General features: G+C 40.9%; 2 protein-coding genes across 5 annotated transcripts; both read left to right on the top strand.

Moving 5' to 3' along the window:
- Positions 1–908: 908 nt before the first annotated feature.
- kbtbd8 (kelch repeat and BTB (POZ) domain containing 8) lies at positions 909–6556 on the top strand. The gene is made up of 5 exons (XM_087801199.1): positions 909–981; positions 2183–2390; positions 2477–2783; positions 3100–3919; positions 4226–6556. Exons 1-5 carry the CDS (start codon positions 927–929, stop codon positions 4687–4689), a joined length of 1854 nt encoding a protein of 617 aa, XP_087657325.1. The 5' UTR covers positions 909–926; the 3' UTR covers positions 4690–6556.
- An 845-nt stretch (positions 6557–7401) lies between these two features.
- Positions 7402–24850, top strand: LOC148070830 (monocarboxylate transporter 2-like). Of its 4 annotated transcripts, none has more exons than XR_015712931.1 (6): positions 7402–7438; positions 8697–8917; positions 12542–12685; positions 15036–15836; positions 17032–18292; positions 24798–24850. XR_015712931.1 is itself a non-coding variant. In XM_087801320.1 (6 exons), exons 2-5 carry the CDS (start codon positions 8701–8703, stop codon positions 17331–17333), a joined length of 1464 nt encoding a protein of 487 aa, XP_087657446.1. In that variant the 5' UTR covers positions 7402–7438; positions 8697–8700; the 3' UTR covers positions 17334–17361; positions 18324–19333. The 4 variants fall into 4 exon arrangements, 2 of the variants coding, with proteins under 2 accessions (XP_087657446.1, XP_087657445.1); XR_015712930.1 differs by lacking the exon at positions 24798–24850 and adding an exon at positions 18518–19333 and having other exon boundaries at positions 17032–18423; XM_087801320.1 differs by lacking the exon at positions 24798–24850 and adding an exon at positions 18324–19333 and having other exon boundaries at positions 17032–17361.
- Positions 24851–24854: the final 4 nt, after the last annotated feature.

Below are 24854 nucleotides of genomic sequence, written 5' to 3'. Positions count from 1 at the left end.
TTGATTTCTTTTTAATTACTTAAGCAACGATACAACAAATGATTCAATTATGCTGACAACACTTATCAAATCAATCCACCTAATTCAATTGTAATTACCGAAACCAAGCCTCACTGCTGTGGCAGGTTTGTTAAACCTGGGATTTAAACGGTTCAATATCAGATGCTGACACAAGCAAAGAATGTCAATAAACCAACCGCTGAATTGTTTTTTTATTTGATATAACTTAGACAGAAAGTTGTCATCTGAAAAAATAGTATGGAAATTGACGATGGATTGAGGAAGTAAATCACAGGATGTATTTAAACTTTTAATAAATAAATCAGTGGAATAATTTTCGGCATATTATATTATTATATTATAAAAACATTTGGAAAAGATGATTGAGTGATGCCTATTTTTTGGGACCAATAAGTAAGTCCGGTCGTCCCTTTCTTTCCCAAACTATATTATTGATCAAAGTGGAATTGATTGATGCAATGAACTAAAAAAAGGGTCAGGATATCAGTTTTATCTTGATCTTTAAAGTTTATACTTTATTGAATATTGTTTTGATTGTTTAAGCGCTTTGTGACCCTGGTCTGGAAAAGCGCTATACAAATAAAAATTACTTACTTACTTACTTACATGAGTAGATGTATTGTTATTATTATAAATATAACCTTTAATTCATATTAAAATAACTTCTACATAGAAAATATTGCACAGTTATTTAAAATAAAATACGTTGGTACGCCTATCATCTTTTGGAACTAATAACTGCAGCATAATCCGTCTTCAGCGTTTACAAATAAAAAGTTAAAATGTGATAATAAACTCAAACTCTTGAGCACATTTTACATGAGTGTGATGTGATTGGCCGCTGTGCCGGTGCTCGGCCGCTGATTGGCTGATCTTGTTTCCGGGGCTCCCGTCTGCGTGTGCTCATGACGTATCACGGTCTGCCCCGAGACAGACTGGAGAGAATGGCTGCCAGTGGAGGTTAGCGACAATTCTCTTTTCGCCTGCTAATCGTGCTCGTAATATCGCCTGTAAAGTTTATAAACTTTGTGCGTGTGTGTTGGTAGAGTATAGTGTCGGTCTCCTCGGTGAAGAATCGCGGCGTGTTGCGTTACAAACGACTCCTGAAAGTCTTTGCTTTGCTGTTCGAGCTAGCGTTAGCCGGTTAGCTTGTGCTACTACCTCAGCTGATTGTGTAAACACTTGTTTGTGACAAGAGACAAAGGTGGGACAAGTTGTCGTTATAGTCGCTGAAATAACGACGCGTGGGTTGAATTCACCACAGAGAGTCGTCCATGTTTCTCCTCCAAACAAGTTTATCTGCTCAAATAAGCTTTTTTTTATAGCCGCTTCTGTCTATATAATGTTTTTTAAAAGGGTTGCTAACATTAGCCTGCTGTTGTGCTAAAAGTTTAGCGTCCTTGTCAACCCGCTTATATCGGCTGTTGGAACAGAGCATCTGTGCACAAGCTTAAAATCAGGTTGTTATTTAATGTAATTTAGAGATTTAGCTTCCATCTGCTAAAAGTAGAATTGTTGTTGAAGACACCAGCCTTTGTGCTGTCATGAAACACGACCGTAGCTCAACACGAGGTAACTAGCTTCATCATTTAGCAAATAACACTTGTTTTGTATAGTAAAACTACTTGATGTTCAGCGTGATTTAATATGAGGTTTAAAGTTGTGTAGTACTTCCAGGTACTTTGTAAACCAACCTGTTTTTCCACATGTTGAATACGGGTAGATTCGTTTTGAAAAGTTGTTTTTGTCTTTGTTATTGCTTTGTTTTCCAACTTAATTCTCACATAACTGTTGCGATTAAAGTATTTTTTGAATGTTTGGCATGTACAATCATCATGATGGGATATTATGAATTGTCTTTAAATATTTTTCTTTCTACAAAACTCTATTATGTATTTTTAAATCGGTGGTAACCAACCCTTTTGCACCGAGGACTAGTTTGGTGTTACGTCTATGTGTTAACGGACCAACATTCGGATAAAAATGAAAAGAATACGTTCATGAATCTGTTTTTTCTGCAACAAGATGGTCTAATATTATTTATGTTGTTGATGTGTTATTTTTTCAACGTGAACCACTTGGAATTGTTATTTTTTCTTTATTGTGACTCAATGTGATTGTTTTCTCACGCTGATCTTCTTTTCGGTCCTTGTCCCTGCAGAGGTTGGGAAGCTGTTACAAGTTCAAAATGGGACACCTCCAAGCACCAACTATAACGGGGTAGATGCCGTTCACGCCTGTAACCTCCTTCAGCAGCTCAAAGCCTTGTACGATGAAGCACAGCTCACAGACATTGTCGTAGAAGTGGACCACGGCAAAACGTTTTCATGCCACCGAAACGTCCTTGCTGCCATCAGCCCCTACTTTAGGTCTTTTAAACTTCTGTTTTTTTTACAGTATGTTTTTATTTTTTATACATGGTTGCTTATATTTTTATATTTTTCTTGATCTTCAGGTCCATGTTCACCAGCGGCCTTACAGAAAGCAATCAGCGGGAAGTCCGAATAGTCGGGGTTGAATCTGAATCCATGCACCTCGTCCTCGACTATGCTTACACATCCAGGGTCACTCTCTCAGAATCCAATGTCCAGGCCTTGTTCACGGCAGCCAGCATTTTCCAGATCCCCGCCCTGCAAGACCAGTGTGCACAATTCATGATCAGCCGACTTGACCCGCAGAACTGTATAGGGGTCTACATGTTTGCAGATGCCTACGGGCACCAGGAGCTGAGAGAGAGATCCCAGGAATACACGCGCAAGAAGGTTAGTTAAGACATGCTGATCCTCGTGTCGAGTTAGAAAAATTAGATTTCACTTGAAGTCTACATCATTAAAAAGGTGATGAAGAAAATAAAATATTAAACTTGAACCAGGTCAATCATGGTAAAGATAATGGCTGTTTTTGGAGTTAAAAGCATGAACACTATGTTAATGACCATTATTGACACAAAATCTGAAAAGCAGCCGAAGAACATAACTCAAAAGTATTCAAAGTATGTTTAATGTAGTCCATGTCAATGATTTATTTATGCTTGTTAACATCTTAATTCTAACCGTTTTTTGTGCATCTTTGTCGCAGTTCCTGTGTGTTTCCCAGGAGCAGGAGTTCCTCCAGATGACCAAGGAACAGCTGGTCAGCATTTTGAATAACGATGACCTTAACGTGGAAAAGGAGGAACACGTCTACGAGAGCATCATCCGATGGTTGGAGCACGATCCGCCCAGTCGTCAGGTCCACCTGGCTGAGGTCTTCTACCAATGCATCCGTCTGCCTTTGCTGGATGACGGTTTTCTCAGCCGCATACCCGCCACCGTCGCCTGCGCTCTGTCCCTGTCTCAAAGCCCTGCTGAAGTCAAATCCCGCCTCACCGGCACCAACGGGTGCCCACAGCGTCTGGGAATGACCGCCTCAGAGATGGTCCTCTGCTTCGATGCCGCTCACAAACACTCAGGGAAGAAGCAGACCGTGCCTTGTATCGACACCGCCACAGGAAGGGTGTTCAAGCTGTGTAAACCCCCCAGCGACCTCAGAGAGGTCGGCATCTTGGTCTCGACCGAGAACGACATCTTCATAGCGGGCGGGTACCGACCGAGCAATAGCGAGGTCTCCATAGACCACCGCGCCGAGAGTGACTTCTGGCAGTACGAACACGCAGGGAACCGATGGCTGCCTCGCGCTCCTTTACTCAGAGCCAGGATAGGCTGCCGACTGGTCCACTGCTGCGGGAAGCTTTATGCACTCGGAGGACGAGTGTACGAGGGCGACGGGCGCAACGCGTTAAAGTCGGTGGAGTGTTACGACGCAAGGGACAACTGTTGGACAGCAGTCAGTCCAATGCCCGTGGCCATGGAGTTCCACAGTGCGGTGGAGTACAAAGAAAGAATCTACGTTCTCCAAGGTACGAGTTATGAACCGCGATGGCTTGTTAAAGATTGGCGTAGGGTTTACAAAATGGCGCTTCAACTGTGGTTCTGCAGATGCATGAGAGTATGATATCTTGGTGTGAAATCACAACAATATCTGCAACAAAAAAACTTTTTTACTGGTTTTAAAAAGTTTGCATTATTTAGTTTAGTACAGGGATGTTTCACTGTCAATATTTGATGTAATTACTTACAACTAAGGGCAAATTTGGTCAAAGTCATGGAATCAATGAAAAACGTCTTGTCATTTTCCGCACTTTACATTTTCTTGTTGTTCACAGGTGAATATTTCTTCTGCTACGACCCCCGTAAAGACTATTGGAGCCACCTGGCCCCCATGAGCATCCCTCGCAGCCAAGGTCTGGCCGCCCTGCACAGGAACTGCATTTATTACATCGCCGGCATATGCAGGAACCACCAGCGCACATTCACCGTGGAGGTCTATGACATCGAGAGGAACACGTGGAACCGCAAGCGAGACCTGCCCTTCGACCAGGCCACCAGCCCGTACATCAAGGCCATGCTGCTGCAGGGCAAGCTGCACCTCTTCGTCCGGGCCACGCAGGTGATGGTGGAGGAGCACGTGTTCCGCACCAGCCGCAAGAACTCTCTATACCAGTACGACGACGACGCGGACATATGGACCAAAGTGTACGAGACGCCGGACCGCCTTTGGGATTTAGGGCGCCATTTTGAATGTGTGGTGGCCAAACTCTACCCACAGTGTCTCCAGAAGGTTCTTTGATGCTATGTGCCTGGTGGGTTGCCTTGTGTTACCACCACAAGGAGCGTTTTAGTGGTAAAGTCTTAAGTTCAACACGATCAAAAACAGGGGTGCTTGGAAAGATTGCAGTATTTTCTTTGGACACACACTGATGCTTGCCTGACAATACCCTTCAGTGAATCATAAGTGCAATTATACTATTTTTCTTTTTGTCGAGCCATGCTGTTGACATACGTCGCTTGATTCTTACAAACATTTTGCATGTGTGCGAGCGCCCTCTCGGCAGATATGGAAGCTGCATGTCAGCATAAAAGTCAAATCTATATATGAAATGCGTATATAAACGATATATTCATACGGGTAACACGAGGAATCATCAGAGGTTGTCGGCCAAATTGAAGTTCTCTGCAGCAGCTTGTTTTTATTTGGGGAGTGCAAGTGAATTTCTTTTTGTATACATTTTTTGCTTGTGTGATGCTTTTTTTTAAGTTGCCGCTCCTTCTGCACAAGTGTCAAACAAATGCACTGTGTGTGTCTTCGAGCTATTTTAAAGTCGGGGGGAGGGGAAGAGGTGTCAGACACCCCTGCTCTGAGTCCATTCGTGTTACATGCGCAGACAACTTCAGTGAAATGTTGGGTTTAGTTCTCCACATTGGAGACATGCAAGCGTGCGGCAACTCTAACTAAGGAAGTCGAGACCAACTAACAAGTTTTACCTCACAAATCATTGATCGGGACAAAAAAAGGGACATTTCAGCTCTGGGTGGACTGATGAAGTCCGTGGTAAAGTCAAATATTTGCAAAAAGGATTGGCGGGTTCCAGCTGAGTTGTGGTAGCAATAATTCCAAAACGGCTGCGTCATATTGTCGCCCCGCTGGTGGAATCTACGATACGTGGTTGTGTGTTTGTTGCCGATCCGGTCAGCGTGTCAAATGAGCAACTGGTTAAAAAAAAAATTGAATCTAAAATGTCATTGTGCAATCACTATCCTCCGTCACTGCAGCGTGTTACATGTCGTAACTTTTACCTCATTTCAAACTCGAGTGATTTTTAATGTTTTTTTTTTCATTTTCCTGTTCACCCAGACTTGTGTTTTCAAATCGGTGCTGTAGCGTGAAACATGTCTTAACGCTCAACCACCCACACTTTCACTTCTACCAAGCACCCGAGCGGCGCCGGGACATATGCCGACCAACGGTGCTGCTTTTCCCCTCTTATTTCCCGACAATCTCGTGTGGACGGCAGCACTCGCCGCGGCCTCACGTGACCTTCCCGGCGCCGCCCGCCTCCTCGCAGCGGGCGTCATCTTTGCACTAAAGCTTTTCAGTTTGTAGTCCACAAACTGCACGTGTCCACATACTCTTGAACTGAAGATCCAGCTGAGGTTTTTAACCGGACAGTGACCTGATAAACACTCGTCAATCAAGGGGTGAGAGGGGGGGTCAGATAACAGTCTGCAGCAGAGAACTCAGGATTCTACTGAAACACACAGTACTGTATTTAATGTTTGTGTAACATACTGTACTATAGGTTTGCTGTACTTGCACAGTTCATTTTTTCTTTTATTACTTGAATAATAGATGTGATTCTTTTCTTTTTTTTCCTGTCATTTATTTAGATAGAGCAATCCTGCTACGTCGAGTGATTATATTTTCTCTAGGATAGTATTGACTTTCTCACAGGCCTAAGCATTACGAGTTACAAGCTAAATAACACCAGTCATGTTATAGAACAAACGCTCGTTCCTCACCTTCTTTTTGTGTCTTTTATTTACTTTGCAATTTTGTTTTTCATTTTCTTGGGGGGTGTGCAGGTTATAGTTATGGTTGAGCTCAACTGTGAAATTCACATTGCACATAATTTTGAAAATAAAACTTATGAAAACTGTCTCGATTTCGCTGCTTTGTTTATTTTATGAGGGTCGTATGTTGGGGAATATCCGGGTAATTTAAAATATAACATGCAAGTAATTTTCTTTTGTATAGCGCTTTTCCAGACCAGGGTCACAAAGCGCTTAAACAATCAAAACAATATTCAATAAAGTATATACTTTAAAGGTCAAGATAAAACTGATAACACAAAAGGAGTTCCATAAAATCAAGGAAAAGCTTGAACAAATAAAAACGTCTTAAGATGTTTCTTAAAGGAGTCAGTAGATCCATCAAGCGCAAAGATATGTACTGAGCTTCACAGTATAATAAAAGCATTGTAAGATAAGTTGAAAATTAGAATATTTATTTCAGTTCTCAGAACGTTTAGGGAATATTTTGAATTTCAATTTGTATTAATTTAACTTAAAAATACAACCTACTCATTTACAGATGTATGGTCAGAAGATGGTAGTTTTACAAAAGTAAAGTAAAGCAACAGTAAAAAAAAACCTTTCAAATTAGCAATCAAAACGTACAAATTAGTTCTTACTACATATTGGTTTTCGCAAGAATTTCCGAGAGCATTCCTACTGCAGAAGTTCACGTCATTCCACAGAAGTCACGTGACTGTATCTGCTTATGTCGGCACTTTTTACGGTCTTCGTGTAATGACATTTATAAATAATATATACATTTTTAAACGTATATGTTTGATTTTAGAATGTCACACGCATCACGCAGCATGGCTGATCTTGTTACATTTTTCAGAAAGTAAAAAAGTAAATAAAAGGGACCCAAAGGCCATTGCGCGCCACGTGACCGTGTGACGTCACGACAGGCGGAAAGTTTGTGATTCGACTTCAGTGGAAGTTAAAACTGCGTGGACGCTCCATGATCGGTAAGAATACTTTAATGGCTTTTTTTTTTAAACAAATTACGTCACGTTTACGGAGAGATCTGGTGACGACATTTGTCCACGTGGAGACTTTTTTGTTGTTGTTATAGTTTGAATGAGAATCATCATGTGTGGCGGCTGCTTCTTCTTCTATGGTTTTAAACAAAAACCGGTTTAAGTTTCATCCTTGTGTTCGCTTCTCGTTTATCTAGTTGTTTGTTCAGTAAAACGGTTAAACGCTTCAAACTGGTTGTTGTTAAAACCTACTGGTTCAGCGTTTTTGTTACAAAAGGACGAGGAAGTCCAGCTTCACATTCTCAAAAAACTAATTCCTCAAATTTGATGAAATTAGTTTTTAATAATCGAAGATAATAAAGTGAATTTAAGGTCACATTAACAACTATAGAATAATAATGAAAAAAATGCAATTTAAATAAAATAAATGTTCCTATAATAAACAATAATCCGTGTCAAATCTTTATTTAATTGAATATAGATATATTTATACTGCTTTTGATTATTTTACTTGTAACATAAGGAATCGATTCCTTATCCGTTATCTGTTTAACAACGACCGTAAACACTGTTTTATCTCTCGCAAAGTTACATAAGAAGCAAAGGGTTTTGAAAAACCAGCTCACCTGGTAGAAATAGTTTGTGAAATGTTTATTTTCAGCTCAAAATTATTATTTTTACATTATGTTTGGAAATGCATCTAAAGATACTAGTGCATATGAAAGAACGGTTATATAAGCTGTGTTACTTGACTTCAATGAAGTCAAACAGACAAAGATGAGTTAATTGTTCTAATATGTTAAACAATTTAATGTTTTCTGATATCTCTGATGGATGAATGAGAAGATGATGATGATGATGATGGTGGTTGTTTTGCTGAATCCTTAAGGAATAAAGGTTAGTTGCGAGTGACGAACCAGTTATTTAATGACCCAAACATTTCCCCTGGCAGACCAAAACAAAAAAGAGTTGTGTGTCACCTGGAAGAGGTCAAACACTGCACCCATTGGAGCGTTGCTCGAAGGCAGCACCTCCTTAAACACGGTCGAGCATCAACATTGTCAAACAAAACAGGGTCAAAAGCATCGCCCAAAAACAGTGATGGAGTCTCGCTCGAAACAACAAGAAACATGGTTGTGCGTCAAACAAAAGCGATTTGAGTCTTGCACAAAACGCATTTAAGCTCAGAGGTGCCATTGCGACGATCATAAAAAGTTCTGCTCTAAAAAGTTGTGTGTTTCCACAGAACCATGCCAGCGGCATCAACAGACACTCTGGGCTACAAGCCTCTGGACGGCGGCTGGGGTTGGGTGGTGGTCTTTGCGGCTCATATCTCCATTGGGTTTGCATATTCCACTCCAAAAGTCTTGACCATTTTCTTCAAGGCCATCCAGCAGGACCTCGATGCCAATGCCAGCGAGATCGCCTGGATCACCTCCATCATGCTGGCAGTCATGTATGCAGGCGGTAAGTAGACTTTCTAATCTTCACAAGTACTTTGCTGACCTTGGGTTTTACGCTCTAAGTAAAAGTGGCCTTATCAGGCTGTCTGAGCCAAGCTCCAGGAATGGGCCCAAAGGTAGTTTCCTTTGTGGAACATGTTGGCCTGTCCTTTTGCCCTGTGGAGGAAATACAGTTTTCCTGTCCACATTTTTGACTTGATGGTAGAGAGATGGACAACTAAAAACAAAATCCATGACAATGTTAACTTAAACTAATTTCAGTCTGAACAGTGAAGCCTACATTAATCATGTGACTAATGGCACCATAAAGCTTTCTGGCATATAATTGATGTGTGTTTGTATTGTATACAGTGAGACGTCACACCAGTAAAACAGGATTCACAAAGCATGTATCACTAAGTATAAACAGAACTTTATGATCACTATTTTTATTTATTATACTTTGACATTTGACTTTGGGCGACATTGAACTAAAGATAATATTTTTTCAGACGAATGCTTAAAAAATTCCGAACAAGAGTTTTATTTAAGAGCTGAAATTACTTACATATTCTTCTTTTTTTTGTCACGTGATACACATACAGTAGTAGTTACTACTTGATTGACAGCCATTTCCTGAAGAAAACAAGGCAGGTCTAGTCATTTTTGCTATGACTTCATGAGGGGCCTGAAAAAAATTATTAGTTGATAAAGTTTCCACATTTTGTATCTTTCAATATTCAACAGCACTGTATCATTTATTTAATTAAAAGAAAACGTTTTTTTTTTTTCTTCCGGGGAATTCAAACAACATATATTTGTTTGGTTTCTGACAAAGAAATCCTCAAGATTTGTATTACGTTTAACATTTTTGTTAGAATGGATTTTTATGAAAAAAGTATAATTCAGGAACCATTATCAAAGTAAATGAATCAATATTAGTGACGGTTTAAAGTATTTTTGAATGATACCCAGCCCTACCCGGACTGTATAATATCATTGCTGGTGGGGTTTAATACCCAGAGTTCCACCTTCTCACGTTGAGATTCTGTAAAATTAGTGTTAAAAAAAACAATGGAAATAATATTGAGAGGATATAAATGATTTAGCACTGATTTATTTTAGTCTGTTCTCTATTGCTCGATAGCAGGCCTCTCAAACTCAACCACACAAGGGGCCAAGTTGCAGGCCAAAAAAAGGTATATTCACCTAAAAAGATGTAGGAGGCCAACTTTGATATTTATTTTAATTATCTCTGTTTTTTGTCCTTCATCAAACAAATTCCAGCTTGACTATTATTGTTGACATCCATAATCACTGCCCCTTGTCTTAATTTAAACAATGGCATCTTTATTGGTGACCATATCAACATGAACATTAATCTACTTTGATTTTGAACAAACCGTTGTAATTATCAACTAAAAGCTTTCATCTGATTTTTGGGTTCGCTGCATCACTTGTTAACTCTTCATGTCACATTGAAATCTATGGCAGCGTTTGTGGGGAATTTGACATTTGTTAATGTCGCTGACATCTGTTGTTCATCCAGGGTTATCCATTCCAAGGTCTGTTGCAGAAGTCTCGTTTGATAAATTAAAGTCGGGTGATGAACACACGCTCACACTTTTTCTCTAAATTAACCCCACGTGTGTCATGTGAAGTCAGTCAAGCCATTATATACTTGAGTCAGATTACACAAGAGGCTCTTTCTTTGTAGGTTAATGTGACATTTTATAGTTCCAACATGACTCCGCTGTTACCGTTAGCTGTACTAATAAAGTCTTAAAAGTTGTACTTGTAGGGTTAGTTCCCCCAAAATTAAAATTTCACTAAATTTCTACTTACCCAGGGTTGCGATTTTTGATTTTCTTTGTAATCCGTCACGGGGATCTTAGGCTAAAAAGAAAATACAGACATAAAAAAGGCGGAAAAATTCCTATTGACAAGGCTTCAATACAAGACGGGCGTTAAAGACCCGTAGTATTGAGGTATTCGGATGATTTTAAGTGTCTTTTTGGAGGAAGACTAAGACAACTACATGTTGGCACCGGTCACTACATTAGAATGGCCGTACATTTTTTGTCTATAACTCTAAAAAGGAGCGGATCGCTCTGAAAACAATCCTGACCCTTAGTCGACATGAGGGTGAGTAGAAAATGAGGATTTGTTTTTATTTTGAGTGAACTATAACCCTTAATGTTATCTCAGGGTAATGGTGACCCAAAGGCCTATTTGTTTTGGGGCATTCGGGTCACCTTGACAAGGGTTAACAAAAATTTGTCTCACTTCAGTTTACTGGCATTTTCATGTTATTGTCACCAAGACACAAAACTTAGATTGTGGAGCATGTGCTGGATATTTAGCTTTGTAATGCTTGACAGGTCGATACATTCTCTCAATGATCCCGATTAAAGGAAGGAATCTGGTTTTGCGACATCGGCTAAATGTTTTGACTCGTCTTCAACAGACTGTTTATTTGAGGACACCACAACCCCTCGCTATAAACTGTGTATTTCTGGACAAAGTTGCCACCAAACATCTGGGTCATGTCTTCGGGCTCTGAATCATTACGAGGTCATGAGTGAGAGATTGCCGGAGCCTCGACTCAATGACGGTGAATCGAAGAACGCGCGGTTTATTAAAAGTCCTGTAAGAAGCTCAAACACCAGATCCTCACGAGCGCTTTTCAAGGTGAGAAGGCCTAACCGGTGAAATATTTCCCTCCACTTTCACGCGGACATGAGACTTCATCATATTGTCCTTGACGGGATCTCACAATGTCAGCGAGAGGCGAGGGGAATATATCAGAGGAGGGCGCCGCACACCCGGGTCTGACGCCAGGGGTCCCCCCGGGAGACGCTTGACAGCCTTTTCACCAAACCTCTGACTCAATAAGTCCACATGATGAAGTTATAATGGAGGTGCGAGCGGTGGCACGGGGCCGGGATCCCCTTTTGTGACACGAGCGCGATGAGAAATATGATCCTCCTTTGACTCTTGCAAGCATGTGGTAAACGCTGAGAGCTGCAGGATGTTCTTGTTTCACTCTTCAGATCCTCAAGTCACATATAAACACACATGAAAGTGGAGCAATCGACTCTGTAGCTCGGAGGTTATACATCGAACTAATGCCCTCCCTTAAAATGAATTTGTCCCTCCCGAGCTACTGTAGAAATGTCAAAACAATCTGGGTCCTCCTCCGAAGTCAAAATTCAATCCAAGAACTTCCTCCATTTAAAGTCTTGACCATCCTCCCTCGTCCCTCCGTCGTCTCATGAACACAATTACCACGTCAATTATTTCCGCCGCCATCGCTCCTGCGTTGTCAGAGCTCCATCCATGTGGCTCGTATGTTCTGGCTTGATGGATGTATTTGCATTCTTCTGCTCGGAGTCATTAAAATAAACAGTAGCGATGAAGGACATTTTCATTACGTCGACGTGTTAAAAGGGCTTCTGGTTCAATGACGATCTCCAAGGTTACGGACTGACGGAATATAAAGTACTGTTTAATTGCTGATTGATCTACATCACCCAGAAATGTTCTCACCCGCAGTGATGTTCTCTCTTCCCGTAGAGCAATTATTGACCCGTTTCCTATTTTATTCCACATAAAAACTAACCATCGACTTTTGTCCTCCTTCTCTCAGGACCCGTCAGCAGCATGTTGGTCACTCGATTTGGAAGTCGACCGATAGTCATATTGGGTGGACTGTTGGGCGCTCTCTCCATGATCTTATCTTTTTTTGCGCAGTCCATCGTCGCCCTCTACATGACCATCGGAATCATTGGAGGTAAAAACACAACTAACTTTGATAGCAGTTTTGTATGGAAGAATTCCCCCATTCCAGGTTCATGTAGGTTTTTTTTTTTAATTCATAGAGTCAACTGTTCTTGCAAGATTAATCATGATACTGCTGAGAGCCATTTTCTCCATAAGTTGCTGTTTGGTAAAAAATATAAATGCCAATCTTCTTACTTTTCCAGTGTGGTCTACTGTGGCCCAAATTGAACTCTGTCTAGCAAAGCTAAAGTAACTAACTTAGAGATTCACAATCATGAAGAAACATTACAATCTTGAGTAATTTCATTGATTGATTATCAATTAATAATGTCTGTTATTAACCACGATTATAGATTATTTTAAAAGAAAACATCTGCATTCTTACAACAGAACAACATGTAAAATGTAAATCACAAAAGTATTTATAATAAAAGAATGACAAAGCAATTAAATATAGTATCAAAATGTGAGCACAATGTTCACTGCATCTCTATTTTCTTCTGACATTGATCGCTCTTATCAGGATGCTTTTGAGACCAGAGTATCTTGAGGTTAGCGCTGCAACTTCTCTCTGCGGCCTGTTTTTTTTAGGTAGTTTAATGAAGTATGAACCATCTGACGGACCACAAGTGGTTGGCTGAGTACAGGTTGAAGCAGTGCTCGTTTAGATGGCAGCAAAAAACATTTGAAATTAAACGCATCAGGGTTGTTTAATCGTGGAAGCCTTTGTCGCTGGTCATATTGAAGCTAAAAGTCACCCAATACTTTCAAGATCTACTTGGACTGAATAATGGGCTTGATGGTGGTTTTTGTCTTTGTCTGTAGATCCAAACCTTCAACCTTTTTGAAAGGGTAATGTGGATAATGTTAGTGCCCCTCAATAAAGCACCAATAACCAGGTTAATATTTGGAGCAAACTTTCATTTTCTGAAACTGTTAATCAAAAAATAATCAGAATAATTGAAACTGAATTCTCATTCGATGGGGCCTGTAGTGGACGATTTATCCAAGATCTTCTCAGAGAACTGGACAAACAATAGCCACTATTGTCCATGGAGTCACTCTAATGTCTCTGCCCATTCCAGAAAAGTGAACGTCCTTGTCGTTTACACCTACATCTCCAAAGTACGCAACCTCTTTTAGGCAAACACGCTATAGCGCCTTTTCCAATCTTTTCTTTTCAATCGTTTGTTTTCTCCAACTGGTATATCGTCCTTCCGGGAGGGAACTTTGACGACCCATATGTGCATTTGACGTCACAAAGATGTTGATGCAGCTCTTGGTGCCTCCCTTTGAGCTCCAAAAGTGTCTTTCACCCTTTAAGTATTCATTTGTCTATCCATCATAAGCATGTTAAATAAAAGCCATAGGATAAGTGTGGACACATTTATAATTTAGGTTTCATATGTAGTTTGAGAATACTCTTAAACTTGTGTAATATTCATTGGTGAGCAGTAGATCGGTTACACACACTGAAATTAAAGTTTGGTGTCTTTTTCAACACTTTCATCTGCTTAAATCCGAAACTTATACTTTGGGTTTCCGGCGCTGCATTCCTCTGCCTTCAGTCAGGACCCAAGGTACCTGCCCCCCACTCCAGGAGTGCACTCAGACCACCAAAGGGACCCGGACCTGAGTGGTAATTAAGACAGATCCATCCTTTATCCCAGAGAGCTTAGTCTCCCACTGCCCTCGCCACTGTCCTGCAGGCTGCGATCATGGCTGTCACATCGGGGGCTGCCCGGCACCCAGAGAGGCTCATTACCCTGCCAAGGACTGTGGTGAAGGATTAATAGTCCCAGCGGGGGCCAGGACTTGTACGTGGTGCTCCGATGGGGGGGCCTGTGCCCTGCCTTCCTCCCCCCAGTGCCACCACCACTTTGGGAAAAGTGTGTAGATGTGAAACTGAGGGCTTATCCTTCACGATTGTCGTCATATTTAAACATTTTAGGGTTCACAATGTTGCAATAAAACCTGGAAAAGTCACGGAAACTTTGAAAGGAGTCGATGACCTTAAAAAGTTTTTCAAAATGATTATAACTTTGGAGTTAAGCTGTTGTATCATGTATCAACGTTCCTTTTTATACATTTTACTGCTACTGGGATGACATGGTTAACACAACACAAACACAACATTTTAATTAATTAAACATAATTATGTTTGAATAAAAAAACATTAGATGTTAAGAGTCATGTTTAGATGACTAAAAAATGTATATTTTTAAATATTCTGAACCAAAACTTCAAGTCTTACACAAATGTCAAAAGGCTGTTTTATTTAATGAATCGACAAACGTCACCAAAAGGTTTGTTTTGAAAATGTTCTGAATCATTTTTCAATTTTTTTCCCTCTCTGACAGGATGTGGACTCGCCTTGAACCTGAACGCAGCGGTCACCATCATCAGCAAGTATTTCCTGGTCCGGCGTCCACTAGCTAACGGGTTAGCGATGGCCGGGAGTCCAGTGTTCCTGGGGTGTCTGGCTCCCGTCAACCAGTACCTGCTCAACAACTATGGCTGGAGAGGGAGTCTGATCATCTACGGCGGTCTGATGCTCAACTGTTGCGTCGCCGGATGCCTGATGAGACCCGTCGGTCCTTCACAACTTCCCGCTCCAACCGTCAAGAAGGACGAGCAGCAAAGTGACAGTAGCAGAAAAGCAAAGGCAAACCGATGTCTAAAAGGCTTTTTGGATTTCTCGCATTTTAAGAATCGAGGTTTTGTCATTTATATCATCGGGAACGTTTTCTTCTTTTTCGGCGCCTACGCCCCGATCATGTTCCTGTCCTCCTACGCCATCGACCGAGGCGTGGACGGGTACTCTGCGGCTTATCTTCTCTCCATCATGGGCTTCGTGGACATGGTGGTCCGCCCCACCACCGGGCTGATCGCCAACACCAAGCTGGTCCGGCCCAGGGTGCAGTACCTCTTCAGCTTCGCCGTGACCTTCACCGGCGTGGGTCACCTCCTGTGCCCGCTGATGCACAACTTCGGCCTGCTCGTCTTCTACACCGTGATCTTCGGCATCGGCTTCGGGATGGTGTTCTCGCTCATATTCGAGTGTCTGATGGACATCATGGGGAACGAACGCTTCCCCAGTGCGGTCGGTCTGGTCACCATCATCGAGTGCTTCCCCATGCTGCTGGGACCCCCGACAGCAGGTAACCACAAAATATATATATATATATATTTTTTTAATCTTTAAACTGGAGCTTTTTTTTCTTGTCACCTGTGATGGCCTTAATCAAAAAAAGGTTGTCAAAAGTTTTGGTCAAGCTCTTAAGTTTTGAATGGAATGTATCCCACTCCTTTACCCGCTTGTTCGAATACTTTCAATTGAGAAGACAGACTTGTGAAGCGTCTTTTTTACTCAAAAGTTGAGTAGTCGACTTCTTAAAGATCATTGGTGTAAATGTGCTTTGACCGAAACAACTTTCCAATCTTTTGGTTGTTCAAGCACTTGCTTAAATCGGCTAAAAATGTCGATGGTTTGGTCCCGACCCTACCCTGCTGGACTCATTTAATGTGGTGAATACAGAGCCTGATATCTAACGTTCTCATCCAGAGGACACAGTCATTAGACCACCCCAAAATTGAGGGTCAATCCACTTAGGGCGCAGCAAAGGTAAGCCGCAGTAATTATCCTTCTTGCTTTGGGTGTTTTCATGACGCTAAGTTCACAGAGTTGCCGCCGGAGTTGTCATACCTGGGCCATAAATGAGCTGCGAGAGCATTAATAAGACTCGACCCCGCCAGATGGACGTAATTACCGCTTAGCTCATCGTGGACTGTCATTATGAGGGTGATGGTCATTTACCAGATGAGAGCTATCCATCAGACTGTAGTGGGATCAGCGAGACCCTCCTCGTGTGACGCAGCCAAACGCATATACGCACAACACGTAAATATCAATGGAGACGAACGTGTATGAGTTTCAACTGGGAGAGGTTTTACTACAGTGGCCCGCACATGATATCGTAGTTCACCTTCTTTGGTATCGCAGATTACTTTTGTGCACACTGCTACAATTAATTTGAACATGAAGTACAAACAGCAAAACGCAAACAACGTTCAAACAAGTGGTTTATTTGATCCACGGATAAACTCAAACACAAGACTTTGTGTGTCGCCTTACTTATGGTGCCAACATAAAGATTAATTCCCATGAAGGTCACCACAAAACTGTATTTAAATTATTTTTCTATGTTGCTACTTTAAGTGATCAAGATCAGGGATTGGTTGGCTGGGCGGCCAAGCATTATGGGAGCTGTTCAGGTCACCATTACTGATCACACAATTTTAATTTAAAGAAGTGAAGGATACAGCGTTACATTGACTGGTGTCTGGTCTCCGCAGGTTGGATGGTGGACATGTACGGAGACTACGGGTACCTCTACCTGATGTGTGGCGGCGTGACTCTGACCGGAGGAGTCTTTCTCTTCATCATGAACTTCTACAACTACCGAATGTTGGACAAGGAGAAGAAGATCAAAGCCAGCGAAGAGGAGAGCCGAGGTCACGAGAGCGTGGCTCTGGCGGAGGCGGCGAAGGAACACAAGGTGGATCTGGACGCAGAAAAGGACGGCGGAGCTCAGGATGGAGAGCAGGACGTTCCATCGGCAGCGCAGGAGAAGAAGCAGAACGGAGTGATGGTCTAGCATAGATGCTCTTTCTGACTCCGTCCACGTGAGTGTTTTCATATTTGATGCTAGTTTGACAGAAAGTGTCTTGGAAAAACTTTTCAATTTGCAGATGTGGAAATCTTATAGTTACTGACTGGAGGGTGTTTTATGTAGGCTGCACAGCATTGAAAGAAGCAAAATTGTAAACTGACCAAGCACTTTATTATCCTTTCATTTCCTGCGTAAGAACTGAACAAGTCCTCCTTTGTTGTTTAATCTTCTTGATAAATATGGTCGACTGTTTCTGGAAACATCTACTTCCTCTCAGCCCCTGCTTCCGTCAGTACCTGTGACAGATTTGTCCCTTTACGACTCGTGAAGGGGTCGTGTCTGTAGTGGCCGGCTCGGCTGTGGTGAAGTCAGCAGTTAAAGCTAAAGTCAAAGTCTGTATAATTAATAATCTGAATAATTTATTTATAATTTCAGTTTTTTCTGTCCCATAAAGACTTTGCTGGATTTCCTCTATTAAAAACCGTCACAAAACCATTTCACAATTTTACTCAAGCACAGTAAGGATAGTTTTGAACCCTTTTTTTGCGCACATGTCAAAAAATCTTCTTGACTTGGTTGACATCAGCACAATATTTACAACGTATGTAGCATTTACAAATCTTTTTTATTAAACACCATTACACAAATTAATTTGGATAATTAGATCAATAGTATAGAGAGACTTAAGTAATCCCTCTGGAGAAAGTACAGAAAGTTTTATAAAAGCAAGAAGAATAACAAAGTGCAAATATAAAGTGCATAGATCAAAAGGAAATAACACAAATAACCTAATGGGATACAAACGTAGAATAACATCATCCCTTCACGCTGCTCCTGCCCCCAAAACTCAGTGAAACAGTCTCATAGCACAAAATGATGATGATCTGTTCACTGATGACAGTGTTCAGAGGATGACTGTCATCAACCATAATGGACAGTGGTTTGTAAGTAAGTAAGTAATTTTTATTTGTATAGTGCTTTTCCAGACCAGGGTCACAAAGCGCTTCAACACTCAAAACAATATTCAAGGTCTGTGTTGCAGGACCAGTCCAGTTTACTGTCCAGCCACACCGAGGTACTTATAGTTGTGAACTATATCCACCTTGTGAACCTCTTATAGACCCTGGGAGGTCGAGGACAAACCCACCTAAAATCTCCTTCTTCTCCAGGTCTTTGAGGTGTTCAGCTGCAGGTGGTTCTTCTCACTCTAGGCCGCAAAGTCACATATCAGACTCCTGTACTCATCCTCACTGTTGTCTCTGATGCATCCAACAATGGCGGTGTCGTCAGCAAACTTAGTTGTAGCAGAAGTCTGAAGTGTAGACTGTGAAGAGGAGAGTGGCCAGTATTGTCCCCTGAGGTGCTCCTGTACGGCACACCTCAGTGTCAGATGTGATGTCCTTTTGCCTGACGTTCTGTGGTCCATCAGTGAGGTAGTCCGAGATCCAGGAGGTCCACATGCATCTGTGTCAGTTGATTATCATCGTCTTTCTACAAATGCACCGTAAGTTAACCAATATTTATGCTTTTTAACAATGGTTAGGGAATCATAAAATGTACAATGCTGTGCAGCCTGATACCTTCCTCTATCTGTCAAAATTGTGGTGTTTTTGTTTGTCCATGTTTGAGTGTATTTGTACAAATGTTTGGCATTTCATCATTCCTCATGGACTTTGAAGAGACAACTTGACTGTCTAAAGCATCTCAGGTGAAGAGATTTGTCATTTTATGTTGCACTCTACAGAAGTTTTTGTGTTTTTTAAACCATGAACTGTAGACTAATTTAAAACACTGAAGTGTTGTGAATGCATTGACCTGCTGTTTCATTGGTTTGCACACAGAATGTTTAAAATGTATCAAGTGTACAAGTTTAATTTCAGTCAATCCCTATTTATTTTGTAATTTTCTGAAAAACGGTTGAATTTGAATTCAAATCAGTGTGTGGTTATTTTGTTTAAAATGTGGTCAATTTTTGGTGCTTGAATAAACAGTTTCTTCACTGTAACCAAGTATGTCTTGCCTTCTTACAAACTGATATTATTTACTGATAACTTCTCTCTCACTTCTCTCTTTCTATTCTCCAAATTTTTCACTATTGTGAGTCTTGGACGGATCGTTTCTTGTTTCAGTGGTGGGTAGGCGGGGGACACCCTGGACAGCTGGCCTGGCCATACCAAACGGTGTGTATTTTATCTCAACAATGCTCTGCTGTATTACTCTGTAATGCTTCATAGCATTACTCCACGGGGCTCTTTAGTAGTACTTTAATGCTTAGTATTAGTCCGTAATGCTCCCATGTATTACTCTATGATGGTTTGTAATATTACACTGCAAGGCTCCATAGTATTACTCCGTAGTATTACTCCCCAAGGCTCAATATTATTCCGTAGTTAATTCTGTATTACTCCGTACAGTAATGCAACACTCTATAGTATTACTTGCTTAGAAGCCTCGCCAGCCTTGTGGAGTTATACTTCAAATTATGTATGATCTATTCAACGACAAAAAAACACAAAATAAACATGGCATTGAACAAATAATTGTTTGCAAGTATGCATAACTATCTCACTAGCTTAGTTAGCTTCTCTGCTATGGTTTGTACTATTACTCCTCAAGGCACTGCAGTATTACTCTCGATGCTCAGTAATACCAGGCTATTTCTCAAAACATACGGTACTTATTAGAGAAGCAGCAGGAAGAGACTGAACTTTGTGTCGACAGAACTTCACGTGCATTATGACCATCATGTGAGCAAACCATGAGAGAGGAGCTTCAATATACACCAAGTTACTTTGCTGAGTCGTTGACTTCTTAATTCTTCACAACAATTAGAAGTCTCCGGCACAAGTTTGGAAATGTCAGCGAGCGCCTAATGAAGCACAGCTCGCTCTCACACAAGCACATACACACACAAACGCACACACTTGTGTGTTAACATGCATGCAGTTCCTCTTTGCTTGATTCATTCTGAACATTCACAATGATTCACAGATCAGAGATGATGCATTGAGAACATTAGGAAATTCCAGTGTTCCACCTGAACATAAGGGACTTGTTCAATGTTACAGTAATTGCATCATGAGTTAACGTATTTAATAATTAATTACCTTTATAATTAATTAAACAATTTAAAAATCAGTATTTAATATTGGTGTTTAATTTCTTTTGGTTGCTCAGGAGAATCAATACAAAAGTTATTGAACTTTTCTGACGGTTGTTAGATTTAAATGGTGTTGATGAATTAAGCCAATTAAAAAAAAATCAACAAATATGTAGTTAAAACAAGAAAATGCTCTGAAACTAAACCATTAAATAATATAAATGAAAACAAAAGGTCAACTATCATGAACCATCTTAATTTATATTCATTAAGAAAATCATATTTTATTTGGATTTTTGTGCTCATTACAGCACCTGAACGCATCATCCCATAGTTCAGATACTGAAAAGGTGTTTAGTTTTTAGTTTCTACTGACCTCATATTGAGGTTGAAAACTCAAACTAGGAACACAAGCTGTGTTTTATGCCATCGTAATTTAAAAATGTTATTGCACAAAAATAAATCAGCAAATTCATGTTCTTTAATATATTTCAACATTACTTTAATCTATACTCGTTCACTTATTTAAAGGGAATCGTGTATTTAGTTATAGTAACATAATAAATAAAGTTAACTTCTTGTGTTGTATTTTAGGTGTCTAATATTCTCCATATTTAAAATATTAGCTTGGACCTACAATCTACCATTAGCATGCCTGTCCCCATATTTAAGGGTACCTTTTTTTTAGATTTTTAGGTGATAAATATACACATTTGTTTTAGTGAAATAATAAACAAGTTCCACTTAAAAAAAACTAAACTAACTTTTGAGTTGTTCTGTTGAACCAACTCTTCCTCAGTAGCAAGAGTTATAGTGTGGTTTTTTTTAATATATAAATAAAAGATAAAGATTACTTTGAATAAATTATTCAACAGTTTGCATTTTTTAAATTAAAATCGTACAAAGTGGTTCTCAGGAACTTGACATAAATAGCAAATAAATCCACTTCACGTCAAGTCGATGGCAGTCTTGAGGAGTGAGAGTCTGGCAGAAGTGCTGCTTTCTCCCCTAATTTGTGTACAAATTGAACACATCTCCATATTCTGACGTAAATTGAAACCCTTCAGCGAACCGTCACTTCTTGTTAAGCGGCTTCGCGGCGTCGGATTATAATTAGTTCACTGTTTGTCAGCACACACCGGCTCATCTCCTGTGTCCGTGTCCATGATGGCTGCTCCGCCGCTGACCTTTGGCTGTGTGTGGACCAGATCCCGGTGGCTCGGTCGTGGTCGTCGTCCGCCGGCAGGAGGGACGAGTTCTGTTCCCCGGAGGCTCAAAGAGCAGCCGCATCGATCAACGGATGAAATTGAACAGGATTTCCAGAGCAACAGAGATTAGATTCGTCCGGAGTGTTGAGCAAGCACGGGCTTCCTGATGTAAAGCTTTAAACATACAACACACACCATACAAACACACACACACTGCTGTGGCCTCTTGGGTTGAATGAGGATATGCTGTTTGCTCTCTCTTAATGGAAGATATGGCCTTTGTTTGACGCAGAATGTTCATTATTTGATCAAAAATGGACACAAAATATTATCTTGTTCAGTGTTTATTGCAAATGGGTCCATTTATGACCATTAAATGCACAATACCTCCTGAGGGATCAATAAAGTTTTACCTTACCTTACCTTAATATGTTTTCAGTAGGTGTCAGTAGCAGCTGGAGCTCAGTTGTCTTCATGTTCATTTAAAAAACTCCACTTAAAAACATCCAAATAGCTCCATACTTATTTTTAATGTCTCTATTACAATGAGGCCTTGACAAGAGAAATGGGTGAAAAATAAAACACAAAAAAAAGTGTCAATGCTGTCAAAGTGTCGAGGCTTCGAAACAAGAGGGACGTTACAGACCAGCTCCACGGAGGTATTTGGATGTTTTTAAGTGTATTTTTGGATGAAGACAAAGACGACTGAGCTCCAGTTGCTACATTAAAATTAAATTAAATTAATTTCAATTCAATTTTATTTAAAGTGTCTTATCATAACAAAGTTATCTCAAGACACTATACAGTTGAAATAAGACTATAATAATAATAATAATTCAACAAAGAGCAAGAAACAAAACACTGTACAGTGAGCTGTACAGTGAGCAATGGCGAGGAAAAACTTCCTTTTAGAAGGCAGAAACCTCGAGCGGAACCAGACTCATTGTTGACGGCCTGCCGCTTTGACCGGCTGGGAGGAAGGATGGGGGGGTAGACAGATGGATAAAGAGAGGAGTGAGGGAGGATATAGTGAGAGAAAAGAGGAGAGTGGAAAATGAACAAACATTTTTTGTCTATAACTCTAAAAAGAAACAGATTACTCTGAAAATAATCCACATTTAGTCGACATGAGGGTGAGTAGAAAATGAGTGAAGTTGGTATTTTGGGTGAACTATCACTTTAAGGCTCTGACTTTTACCCACTTTCTAATCTTTATTTTCAGAGGTGTTTAGTTTAGTTTAGTTTAGTGTGGGCATCTCAAGTAACTCCAGACCTACAAATCGCCCTTTTAAAAGTGATTGGATAAGAAGAGAGTTTGTATGTTGCCAAACCCTTAAAGTTCCTTAAAGGGAAACTAATGTATTGATTTAAGTGTGTCTTAACTAGATATTGGACCCTATTGTACTCATCAGTATGTGTTTATTTGTACAAAACTCTCTTTTCATTGAAATATCTACATTAGAAAATGTAGTTAAGCCCCGCCCACTGAAAATGCTTAGTTTATCTTGAGATTAAATCTCATTTACCATAACCACGCCCACTCTGCTGCGATTGGTCAAACATCAAGGCTTGTCACGCAGCGTCGTCAATCCCCAAAAGTCTCCACCACCAAGGGGCTTGTCGTATAAACAAAGCAGGGCATGATAACAGCTGACTGGAGGAGGAGTGAAGACTTTATTACGTCATTATAGACTCTGCTCCCGTAACTTTTTGTTCGCTGAGATTTCAGACGGGGGAGAACTTTATGAAGTAATAAGTTGAAAACATGGTCATGATGAGAGACTTACTGCATCTTGGAGAGGAAGACTTGAATGTTTGAAACATGTGAGAGAGTCATGAGAGTTGGGTCTTCACATTAGTTGCCCTTTAAGGGTCTACAAGGTTCCTGACGTCACTGCAGGGCGAGGAACCTAAAGTTCCCTTCCGAGGACGGATCTAGAGGGAGCTACCGCTGAAATAAAAGAGAACAATCAGGGAACACGGCGCACTATGAGGATGAGAAAGAAGTGAAAGTGCGAGAGCGGACGTTCTCCACTTGGGGGAGAGGAAGCGAAACCCCTCGTCCATTCATCATCTGCTCCGTCCCGTCCGAGGTGTGAGGGAGCTAATGGAAGTAATTTAACACACATCTATAATTAATATGCTCTCTTCGGGCGCTGTGGCCGGACGGCTGATGGAGTGTGTTGATAATGTGCGAGGGTTGGTGTGTGTGTGTGTGGCATCAGCGGGCACCGTGCCCCCAACACTCAGCTCCACCGCCCCCCCCCGCCCCCCGCCCGCCTGCAGTGCACGGGTCAGCCGGTGCAGATATGTGGATCACCGGCGGGTCCCGTAGGTCCTGCTGGAGGTTTTTTTTACTGGTGTTTTCTGAAGACAAAGGCTGAGCACGTAGCATGGCCCCAGGCTCATGTTCTCCAACTCCCTCCTGCTCTCTGGTCATCCAGTGATCTCCTCTCGGCGCTCGTCCGCCTCCATTTTTTTTTTATTTGTCTTCATATTCCCTTCTGCCGTGGATTTACTCCAGGAGTCTTTTCTTTCCCAGACTTCTTTGGCAAACAGAGTTCAAACACGAGTGCCCTCAGTACTGTCGGTCTTTGAAACCGACTGCTCTTTGAATACACTTTCGTTTGAACAAAATGCCCTCTGCATTTCTCTAACATCTCATCGCAACGCATCACGACTCTTCATGGACTCGCTCAGTCATCCTCCGCACATCAGAGGCCAGGAGCTTTAACTTAACTTAACTTTGCAACACCTTTACATCACAGAAAAAAACCTCACGCGTGTCGAAGCGCCTCGGATACGTGAGCATTTGTTCTTTACATAAGACGACCAAAGGGTTGGGGTCGTTGTTGGCTCCGCCCCCCTGACGGGAGAAGAGTGAGGTTCGTGGCGGGTGAGAATTGAAAAAAACTATCTTGTTTGTTCATTCAACATGTTTCAATGATTCTTACACCAACACAAACATACACTTGGTCCTACAAAGAACCTTTATTTTGTACTAATCCATTTTAATGCAGGTTTTTTCTATCAAAACGACAACAACAAAAAAGTGTTAGGAAAGAAATAGCACAATAACAATATAAAACCAGGATATTGGTTAAAATACAATATCAAAATAGTAAGTAAGTAAGTAAGTAGGTAAGTAAGTCATTTTTATTTGTATAGCGCTTTTCCAGACCAGGGTCACAAAGCGCT

The sequence above is a fragment of the Callionymus lyra genome, chromosome 10 (genome assembly GCF_982586985.1).
Source record: "Callionymus lyra chromosome 10, fCalLyr1.hap1.1, whole genome shotgun sequence".
Classification (NCBI taxonomy): domain Eukaryota; kingdom Metazoa; phylum Chordata; class Actinopteri; order Syngnathiformes; family Callionymidae; genus Callionymus; species Callionymus lyra.
The sequence above is the reverse complement of the archived record's forward strand: the minus strand, read 5'-3'. Positions and strand labels throughout refer to the sequence as shown.